At 36.9% G+C, this 12134-nt stretch overlaps 1 protein-coding gene across 1 annotated transcript; it reads left to right on the forward strand.

Annotated features, from left to right (window-relative positions):
* Nucleotides 1-3059: 3059 nt before the first annotated feature.
* Nucleotides 3060-4250, forward strand: LOC145679595 (zinc finger MYM-type protein 1-like). The gene has a single exon (XM_081750172.1). It carries the CDS (start codon nucleotides 3060-3062, stop codon nucleotides 4248-4250), a length of 1191 nt encoding a protein of 396 aa, XP_081606298.1.
* Nucleotides 4251-12134: the final 7884 nt, after the last annotated feature.

The following is a 12134-nucleotide window of genomic DNA, read 5'->3' on the forward strand; positions in this document are numbered from 1 at the left end:
GACGGAGAATAGATTTGGTCTCGTCTCGAATTTGGAACCGAGACGTGCTTTTCGAAATCGAGACGAGACCGAAACTACTCAGTCTCGTCTCGATACCATCTTTAGTGTTATCTATGACATACATAATATACTGTAGTTATATGTATTGTCTGTATACTGTAGTGCGTATGTGTGGAGAAAATGTATTCGAATAATAAAATTTGGATCCCGGTTAACACGAATTTTTTTTAACACGAACTCCTGATTTTTCAATCCCTTGGAATTCGTGTTAACGAGAGTTTACTGTATATAGGTGTATTTTAGGGGACTTCCGGGCTTGATCCGCCCCGAAATTTTATGTTTATTCAAATAAAATATTGTAAAGTGAATGAAATATCTTGTAGAATGTTTACATTTTCAAGAATGAAGTTAGCAAAGCTCCCCGAAATATATATATGAATAATTTTCATTTTGGACGTGTGGTTTTAAGTATTAAACTGTGTTCACATTTCTCATTTTTAGCGTTTTCGTATATGAATTATGGACATGGCGGGCTAGTAAATGGGACAGGGATTTGAAAAGTGACAGTTTGTCGGATAATGTGTTTCCAACCACTTCACAGTGGAAATTTATATTTATAAAAAGTTCTCATATATTTAAAAAAAAAAAGGAAGAATAACTTTAACGTTCCGCACGGAGGTTCGAACAGTCGCCATTCGCTTCAGAAATATGAATAGCAGTACTAAACCCGCTTGACCACTGACACAACTTGCAAGAGCTTGTATTATAATATTGATAATAGCATCGCTCGAGCACAAATTTCTACTTGGATGTTTAAATATCCATTTTCTGTCGTTTTCAGCAATTTCTGCTTAAGATAATGGTTGATTTTGCATATTGGAACTGTGCATGAGGTATGCAATCAATATTAATTTTTAAAAAAAAGTAGTTTGATTTTGTTTTTCATTTTCACATCGCTCGGATGACAGTACGATTTGTAGCTAGTGTCTATATAAAGAACGGCGGGAACATGCAATTCCCTGTGTATAGATCTCAGGCCCGTAGCTAGGAGGGGGCGAGGGGGGCTGAGCCCCCCCTGTGGCTACCTTCAGCTCCCCCTGAAACTTTCTCCAGTGTTTCAAATGCTTCTATATAAAGAAACGAGCAATGCATGGAAACATTGTTTTTGTTTTTTCGTATTCAGACTTTGGCCACAAACTAAAGTTATGTTGTTGTTGTTGTTGATTTTAGTTTAGCGTCCCGTTCAGCAGCGAGGCTATATGAGACGTGGACCTACTGATTAACGTGGAATCCGAACCACATGAGCTCCCGCCGGGAATCGAACCCTAAAGTTATGTGAAATACTTTGTCGGAAGCAACATTTCATTTATTTTGCCAACTACACTCCTTCAGTACTTTTATAAAAATAAACCAGAATAAACCAGATGGTTTTGTCTTCTTATTCTGTTTCAACCCGATAGCAGTTGGTATACAAAGAACGCCGTTGTCAGGCCTGGTGGCTTGGGCCATAAATAAGTCATCTTCGAATTCAAGGAGGAAGGTTAGGGATAGAGAGTTGCTGTTGTGAAATGAGTTGGGGGGGGAGAAGCCACCAAACGAAAAGAGAATGAAACTAAATGTTTTGTCTTTTTCCCCGTCTCGCCAATTTTCATCGGCGTACAACAGAGGTTTGAAAATATAGATTTTTCATGGCAGTACAATCCACAAGTACTTTCGTATGTAGGGTCAGTATAGTAGGCGGAGTGGCTGTTTTATTGCCCCTTCTACTGCCTCTCTTGGTGCCAGTCGGTAGCCATCAGACTTTCTTCGACATCAATAGATAACATTCGTTCATACGCGTAGTTCGTGTGCGTGCGTTAGAGAAGTCAATGTTCCGCAGTGGTGGGTGTTTGTGCTTTAGTGCCGCTCGGAGATACGCATAAGTTTGTGTCTTGGTGGAAGCTGTTTGAGTTTTCAGTGCATTAATCACTAATGACTTTTATAGTAATTAAGCGTCTGTTTTAACTGATTGCGTGCGCATCGTGATGTGTTTTGCGTTCTTTCTGCAAGCACAGTGAGTTTTTTTTTTAATTAAGATTTCAGTATAAAAATGGATAAATCTATAATACGTACGAAAGTCACTAGTGACCCCGTTGTTTCCGTTCCATCATCAGCGAATGACAAAAACAAGAATATCAGTACTATACCACAAGATATTTCAAAACCGGGGGAAAATATTAAACAAATAAAACTGGAATCTTATCCTCGGAATAAAGACGGACGATGCTTTCAAACGGAATGGTTTCAGAGATTTACGTGGTTGGAATATTGGCAATCCCGGGATGCTGCGTTTTGTTACGCATGCAGACACTTTCAACCTTATGGATGTAAAGAAGTAGCCTTTACATCTAAAGGTTTTAGTAACTGGAAGGCCGCTCTTGACAAATCAAAAGCAGGTTTAATAAAACATGATGCAACAACCACACATATCGTTGCGATGAATATGTGGGCAGAGAAACGAAAGCGCACAGCTGTAAGGAAATCAGTGTCACTTTTAGTAAATCAAAGTGTACTTGAAAAAATCAGTATTATGTAAAGAGCATCGCGGAAATTATTCAGTTCCTAGCTGTGAATGAATTACCAATGAGAGGGACTTATAATGTTGAAGAACACAAGGAACAGAGCCTCTTCCGAAATATGTTTGAATATACATTAAGAAAGGACGAGAAACTGGCCGATTGTTACAAACAAATTCCTCAAAATGCTTCCTATTTATCTCCGGAAATCCAGAATGATATAATTCAAATGATGACAGATACTGTTCGAGAAAATATTGTTGATGACATTAACAGTGCAGATGTGCCATGGTTCACTCTATTGGAGGATGGAACACGTGACAAAACAATCGAGAAGATGTGGGTATCGGTATTCGATATGTGAAGGACGGAAAAGTTCGTGAGTCTATTTTAAGCATAGAAACTCTGCCATCTCTTAGTGCCGATCTCACACTTAATGTTCTTCGGGACTATGGTTTAGATTGCACAAGACTGTTGAGCCAGTGTTACGATGGGGCTTCTGTGATGAGCGGGAAGAAGGATGGAGTGCAAGCAATAATACAGCATCGACTAGGACGTGATATTCCTTACATACATTGTTTCAATCACAGATTGCATTTAGTAGTAATTAAATGTGTGAACGATATTCCTCTTGTCAAACAACATTTTGATCAGTGTGTCATGCTTTATACTTTCCTTAAAAGAAGTAAAATTGCTACTTTGTATGAAGGTCGGAATCTTGCTCGTCTTTTAGAACACCGTTGGTCAGGACATTTACGGGTAATGCAAATAATTCGCGAGAATTATATGGAAATATTGGAGGTGCTAAAATTGGTCAAGAACGGGAATTTTAATGGGGATGAATTAGTAGAAAGTACTGGACTTATTCTGACTGTTGGGAAATTGCAGTTCCGATTTTGTTTGTTATTGATGAAAAAAATACTTGAAATTCTTCATCCTGTTGATAAAATTCTCCAGTCGCATGAAGCAAGTTTAAGTACCGCACGGAAAGTGGTTGATACTGCTGTGGAAACATTGAACAATATTCGAAATGATGAAACGTTTCGAGATATTGTAGGTGAAGCAAATCGCATGATAGAAGATACCCACATTGAAGAAGCTTGTCAACGCCCTTCAAGGAAAAGAAAAATAAGTACGTCACTACAGGATTTTGTTGTAGCAGAAACAACTGGTGTAGGGAATACAGAAGTTGAGTGTTTGCGACAGGTGTTCTATGAGTCGACTGATTTAGTTCTTATAGAAATTAACAGACGATTCCACAGTAACAATGCTTTGTTGGACGCAGTTACTTCAGCAGAAAATCTCAAGCTTCCGAAAACAGACTACTTATCTTCATTAGGAATTACCATACCGTCTAAAGAAGAACTTGCTGTTGCAAAGGCGTATGTTCGCAAATGTAATTCTTCTGACGCCTTCAGTGAAATCTATAGGGTTAAAATGGCTTATGAAGATACTTATGCTCTACTTGGTTCTATCCGAACATTTGCATGCAGTACCGCGTTATGTGAATCTTCGTTTTCTGTGTTGACCCGCATAAATAGCCCAGAAAGACTTTCCATGAGTCAGAAACGATTGGCCAACCTGGTGTTTCTTGCGTTTGAAAAGAAACGAACTGCAAACATAGACATCATGAAAGTTCTGCAGAAGTTCAACGCAATGCATAATAGGCGATTGCAGCTTTTTAAAGTCAAGTAAGTAGACGCATTTTCTTTTCTTTTCTTTTTCTTTTTCTTTTTTTTTAAGAATCTTGAGTTTTACGGGCCACGGTTATGCCGAATAGGCTAAAGGGGACGGTGATGATGAGAATAAATGAATGAGCTAGTGGAATGAAGAAAGTGGAAGGAAACGGGAGAACCCGAGAAACCACGCACACGGTGTTTGTCCACCACAAACTTCACTTGGCGTGAGCAGTACCATCATTTCAGATTTTGCTTGGGGGGAGGGCAAGACCTCTTGATATATGTAAAATTTCGCGTTTTTCACTGATTACTACTAGTCCATTGATAACATCTATATAAATCTCAAACTCAGGGGAGGGCAATTGCCCCTCCCTGCCCTCCCCAAAGAACGCCCCTGGGCGCGATCTGGGATCGAACCAGCGTGAACGCTCTAACACTGAGCCACTGTTGTCTCCCTCCCTATTGCTTTATTCATAAGAAAAATAAATTGATGAATCAGCTATACATTCATTATTTGTTATTGGCTTTGATCATTTAACTAAAATTTTAAACTTTTACACACACAGTACAGAATTATAGAGGAGTACGGATTGTCCAAATTGTAACTATAGTATAGCTTATTCATCTATTTTATTTCTGTATTAATTCCTTTATATGAATGCTTTATATCTTACTTCAAACAATTACATATCATTGTTTATTAATTTTTCAATGTAATTCAATTTATACAAACTCTTAGAGTTACTTTTTCTCCAAATTTGTTCTCCACTTTTTCTCCAAATAAGAACTAAATGAAAAAAAATGCATTTAATATGTAGTGAAAAGATTCTGAAATACGCAGTGTCCAAATTACTAGGGGAATGATGGAGAAATTCCTCTCTGTTAAGCTGGATGTCTCATATAAATTTTGAATTTCCTCATGATAATTTTCAAATGTTCACTTTATTCCCCTTGTAAAATGTTCTTTAATTCACACATTGGAAATACGGATCTATAAATGTAAAATAGATGGGAGTATGGGGATATTTTTAAATAGCAAGATGGTCATCTGATATACAGTACATAATGCATTATACAGTATGTTTCACATTACTGACCCATGGTGGAAAGACTACAAGGTGGTTGCATGCGCATGTCGCCTGGAGCGCTGTCGTGGCTGTGACGTCATCTGGTTTGCAAGAGACAACGGGAAAAAGAGCTGCTTTAAGTGACAAGTGGAAATTCTTTGTTCTTTTAAATTATATCAAGAATGCCTAACTGTGCACTGTACGACTGTAGTAACTATTACAGAAAAACTAAGGGAACTAATATAAAATACTTTAGATTTCCTCAAAAATAGGGGGAATGTCTCCAGAAATGGATTTTAGCATGCAGGCGACAGGACAAAATAAACCTAAAATATGGTAAGTTTTACATAAAAGTAATAAATAAATGCAATGTTAAATGAAATTATAAAAAAGCGATTTCATTATGTAGTTTCTTTTTAGTATTAATAGTATGTAATAATAGTATATAGGGCTACAGCAGCTTGTATTGATTCTGCATACAAAAATCCAATAGTACGATTTAAAAAGACGAACTTTGAAGCAAGATTCGGATTCGAAATCATGAGGGAGGGGAACCGACAGAGATTATCATTTCTATCATAATTTCCTTTTACATAAGATATTGAGACAAAATTTTCCCCACAGAGGCAGACATGTAACTCGAGAAGGGAGGCACGATGATCTAGGAGGCTTACCTCCCTCGAGTTACGCAAATGGAGAGCATTGAACGCATTAAAGTAGTTCAGGTCCCATTTTATTCTGGAGGTCTGCATTCCCTGTTGCCTCGGTGCTAAAACGGGACGTTGCACTTCAAATTAACTAACAAATGGAAGGTTCGTAATAACGATTAACGGTTACAAAGTTATATAACAATGTATTAGATCAAGAGAATAAAGTATCCACCTACCATGTCAGGCCGACATTGTCGGGACATCTTTACACTCAGATTTTGAAATTTTCGTTCATTTTAATCATAACTTTGGATAATTACATATACATATTTAGTCCCCCCCCCCAGAATTAAAAAAAAATAAGAATGACTGCAGTAAATTTAAAAATATGGTAGATTCTCAACCAATCAAGGAAGCACGGTGGCTCAGTGGCAGAAGGCTCACCTCTGATGCAAGGGATACTGGTCCGCTTCTCGATCAAGTGAGTTTGTGGTGGACAACATCGTGTCCGTGAGTTTCTCGGGGGTACTCCCGTATTCTCATTCCACCAAATTCCACATAATCATTCACTTGCATTTATCTTTTGTCTTCTTTAGTCCACGGGACAGAAAAGAGAAAACGTATCAAGAAAATTAAGAAAATTATATAATTTTATGGTTTATATGTTTTCTAGTCTAGCTGTAACACCCCTACATTGTCTTCACCTACGCCTAGTACTTTGTTTCTTGCTTGAAATAGTCATGTTGCAATTTCTTTGTTTGAGGTGTTTTGTATATACATATTTATTTCTATATATTTTAGAACACAATAGTATATGTAACGTTTTATTTCGTACAAGTGTTTAATAATACAGTTTGTCATGGTGTAAATTTTGACACTAATATTCAGAGAACTGTCAGTTTCACCAAACCTCTTCCTTAAATACAAATTCTATAAATAAGCGATCAGCGACTTCAAATAAGATTTTTTTTATATAAATCAAAAATAAAAACGATGTTTAAAATATTTAATACGTGCGTCCCTGCTCAATAAAGTTTTTAACCTCCCCTGAGATTCTGACGAAACTTACGTGGGAGCAACCTCTTAAAAAAAACTGTTCAAGCATAACGAAAATATACGTACGTGCATTTCTGTTTACGAAAACCATGAATTCTCCCTTGAGATATTCTCAAAATTTATATGGGTCATCAGTAAAGAATTCTCTTTCAAGCAAAATAATAATAATAGTAAATCAAAACCGATCAATGTGTTACGAAAATATACTTGAGCATACATAAATATATAATAATGAAATGCATTAACGACACACTGTGTTATATATAGATTATTCAGGCCTATACATACTCGAGTGTATTACTTCAGATGTTTAAAAAAGAAAAGAAAGAAAGAAAGAAAAAGCAGAAAATGTAGTGAGTAATATTGGCTTGTTCAAGCTTCAAAGTTGTTTAATAAATTTATGAACTGATATTGCTGTTTCTTTTGCTATTGTAAATATCTTGCTTTGAATTCGCTTAGCTTAAGTATTGATTACATTACGTTTATATGATTATTGTTTGTACTAAAATTTTTACTTCGTTGAAGATCACTATAAATAGAAGAGAAGTTTGTGTGTAAGATACCAGCGAGCAAGCGCTTGTTAAAAGTTCATCTGACTCTCGCTGGTCACGTCTGCGACCAAAATGACGTCATGCGCCAGAGCGACAAGAATGTAGCACTACATTGCATCCACCTTGTAGTCTTTCCACCATGTACTGATCTTTAATTATTTTCTGTGTAGTTTTCGATTATTTCTACTCTGAATTCTTGTTTGGGAATACAATGATCGTAAGTTAACCTTTAAACGCCAAAGGACGCATCTGCTGCGTTGGACTTTAAACCTTAATAACTCAGCCCCTAATTAAGCTAGGAAGATAATTTTGGTATCAAAGTCTTCGTGAAAGATGAAGCTTGTCGCCGATATGCATTGTATGTATGTGGGGAGTACCACGGCGGAGACGAGAAAGATAAATTTCGTGTTTTTTTTCGTTAATTTTTTGGGGGGCATTCTCTATTGGGGGTACTGTCATAAAAATTTCACGCTAATACCCTGCAAAAGTACTTGTTACTTATATGAGGGAAGTAGGAAAGGGACAAGGTTGGCCAAGTTTTTAAGTATCATTTTTTTTTAACGTAAATTACATTTATTTTCTGGACTTCCATATAAGACGAGATATTTTTTCACTGAATTGGTCTAGAAGCATAACTCTTGTTGCCTCGTTGCAATCTGTGTTCCATAACATATCCAACGGTGTTTCAATCATGATTAGAGGGTTCACCAGGGCCGCCAACGCGAATTTCTGTAACAGCCCGTCGAAAATTATATACAGGGCGCCTTATAGATTTTTTTCTGAATTTTTCTCTCGCTTTGCATTGCAGCAATTGCTACCATTTTTTAAAATACTATTATAATAAGTGTATTGTATATACATCATCATCGTTTTGTCAGCATTGGGTGTCTGTATGGGTTGCAAGGGCACCCCAAGTTCTAATTTTTTCGTATTTTAAAAAAGTTTTATGAACTTTCTTCTTCTACGATTAGGGTGGGAATTCCACAAGTGATACCTCGTTGGAATCAGTGTTCCGTAAGCTTTCCAACGAGCTATACATAAGGGGGAATTTGTAATTAGGGGGTCCCCTAGGTCCCCAGCGTGAGAGCCTACGATTTCGTTCAAATTCTTGCCAAGTGTATAAAGGTTAAATAGCAACAATAGATATGAAAACGTGGAGTCAGGTTGGGCCCCCCAGAAGTGCTCTCGCCCCCCCTGCTTTCGAGTTCTGGCTACGGGCCTGATATATCTGCGGGAATTTTGACGGATCTAGGCTCACTTTTTCGAACTTCGAAAAACAAACTCGGTTGTTTATCATCGCGACCACTGATTCACCCTCGCGGTCGACCTAGCTTTCGCCCTTACAAAAATATTTATGACGTATGACTGCCCAGCGTTCAGTGTGGCTCCGTGGATGAGTGAGTAGAGTCGTTGCTTCGTAATCAGAAGGTTCCTGGTTCGAGTCCTGCTCAGAGCAGTCCATTTTTTCCATTATTTGTTTCCCATATCTGAAGATGTTTCTCCCCCTCCGTAATCATCTGATGCTCTCAACTGAGTTCTTCACTTGAATTCAACAATTGGTAGTGGGATGCTCTCAGGTTTGGGCGAGCTTTTACATGTCTACTTACCAAATCAAAATTTTCGACAAAATATGGATGCTATCCGATCATTTTGTCTCAAATTCTAAATTTGTGCATGTGACTGTATCTCTGTTTCATCATATTTGCATCTCTCGTTTTCCAAGGTCATCAGCTATGACATAAGATGGCTTGGGAGCAAAGATTGAAATCATAAAAGTGTTATACCAATGGGCTCACTCTCACTAAGCATTTGATTAAATGTATGTTTTCATACTGCTGGAGGGGGGGTATCCGCTCTTCCTACCCTCCTGAAGTGACAAAATATTTATTCAGACTCTGCAAAGTCATTTCAGATCAAACGACAGAAAGAGTGTTCATTCCAACAGCAACAGGATTGGACTTCAATTTTTTGTTTCAATTTATCTCCACAAATAGAACAAATATCAAGTAATATGTTTGCCATAAGAAGTAGATTCATTTCATTTGGAGAAATGATGCTGTAGACGATAGTGGGAATTTCGCCCAAGTGTACGGGAATTTTCAGTGCCTGGCGTTTATGCCACCCTCCTTCTTTTAAAGTTAATTCGGTTGCAATACTTCCCGGCAAATGCTTCGGACTCAAGTGGTGGAGCACTTTAACCGTAAACCTCCATATGGCTGTACCATCCAGAAGTGTCCCCCGCTGTACATTTAAGATATCCATTGCAAAGTCTCAAACCAAATACAAGATTCACATGACCATGCGGAGGCAATGTTGTCCGCAAATGAAGAGGGAGTATGCTCTTCAAAGGGTTGTTTATCATTTTGGGAGGTGAATTCCTTAACCAACGAAGCTACAACTGTATTTCTGCGAAGCTAAAACTGTATTTTTGTAAAATTATTAATGAAAGCAAAGAAAGGTGCCCATTTAGTTTTCAGGCGTTTACGTTTTTTTCTGAATATCTCAACATATATTTGTTTTATCGAAAAGAAAATTGCGGAATAAATCTCTATTTCAAAATTTCCTTTAGAAATGAGAAGCTACACAAGTAACACTTCCCAAGTAGTGTTGTAAATAAAAAAAAACGTTCGTATTTTTTCAGAAATATACGTTTTTTTAGAAAAAAAAAACATTGCCTCTCGTTTTTTTCTAAATTTCGTTTTTTTTTCAAATACTCATTTGTAATGCATCTTACGTCTATTTAAGTATGAGATATTTTTAGGTAGATGTAATCACCGTAAAATGCAACATAACTTAAACGCTAGATACTGATACGTTACAAATATTTTACAATTTACATGAATACCATTGGGGATACGCACGAGACGAGTCGAGACAGGATTTTCCTGACAAATTTCGAGTCGAGACACGGCTCTTCCAATAGAAAAGTATACATTTTTCGAGTCGAGACATCACTTTTACAGTCCATTTTCGAGACGGGACAGCCACAAATCTTGTCTCGTGCGCATCCGTAAATACCATACCTATTCACAATTCGGGTTTCAACATTTTTCATCAATATCAACTAAGAAATAAAAGTAGATATGAAAGTTTGTTTTTTCGTGAAAACAGGCCTTTAATAAGTATGAAAATGATGTCACGAACAGTATAAAAGTCAAATAATTTGTCTAAAGGTAAAAACTAATACAATTTGCCTAATAGCATTTTTCTAAATATCATATTTAAATCATTTGTCGACTAGATATATGATATGCAGAGACGGCTCTACCATATATGCAACACGTGCATTTGCATGGAGCGGCAAGTTTGGAGGGTCCGGCAAAATCTGTCATAAGTATATTATTTAAATTAAATATTTCTTGTTGGAAACAGACTTCATGATGATGGTAGTTACACTTACTAAGCTGACCTATTTGAATACTACCTTCTCAGAAAATTATCGATAAAACACTAAGATCAGTCGTTTTACATTATTTTTACATGTCACACCTTCCAACTTCCATAACTTCATACTACTACAATATTTTCTTCTTAGATTGAAAGTAATATGTCCCCCAAGTTTGGTAAAGGTTGTCCCAGATATTCCAGAACTACGCTCTCCTTATTAGATGTGCTGGGGATCTTACTCTTACTGGAAGTTGAACTTAAACTTAAAGGTCATCAGAACTGCTCCCAATGACTTGGCGACCACGAAAGATATGGGTTGTATACTAACATTGGTTATTTTCAATTATTTCTACATGTCACAAATTTCACAAACTCCTTCATTGTATTAATGAGGGCTTAACTTACATGGAATCTGAAGTTCCAATCTTTACCTAAGAGACCTCCAAAATTATAGATTCGACACTAATGTAGGTCTTTTTTTTTATAATTTTGATGTCAGTCCCTTTCATTCCTCCTAGAACAGCAAACGGATACTGCCACTGCTAGGACTAAATTTGGTCTTAAATGGCATTAAAATTTCTACCAATTAATTTAGCGAACAGTGCTGCATTTAGAAGCTCGGCGTCCCTACTCACTTTTGCTCTCGGCGCCCCCAATAACTACACATTTCTCCGTCCCTTGATCCCTAACTTACAAATAAAACTTAATTCGAATATACTTAATTAGTGAATTTATTGCAGTTAAATACCACTCACTAGATGCTACAGCTACAATTACGTAACAAAAAATAAATGGGAAACATGTTCTGAATTATTTTCAGATTTCTTACGCTATCATTAAATATATTAGAATAGTAAAAGAGGACTGCTCATGAAATAGTATATTTGCTCTCGATTTTTTTTTAACTTTTTCATACGAAAAAAAATTAAAATTTTAAACTTTGCGCTCTTCAAATATGTTGCTCTCTAGGCACGGGCCTAGTTGGACTAATGGGAAATGCGGCACTGAAAACTTACGCTTCGACTCTAATATTGGTTGATTTCGATATTTTTTTTGTCGCTACGTAACCACCCTGGGTGCTAATGGGAGCTTAATTGGACTTGAATTGAAAGTAGAACTGTTTACCTAAGCGACCACGAAACTATGGATTCGATACTAATATCGATCCTTTTCTAGCATTTTTGATATA

This window comes from Thermobia domestica, chromosome 2, assembly GCF_964235325.1.
Source record: "Thermobia domestica chromosome 2, izTheDome1.hap1.1, whole genome shotgun sequence".
Taxonomy (NCBI): domain Eukaryota; kingdom Metazoa; phylum Arthropoda; class Insecta; order Zygentoma; family Lepismatidae; genus Thermobia; species Thermobia domestica.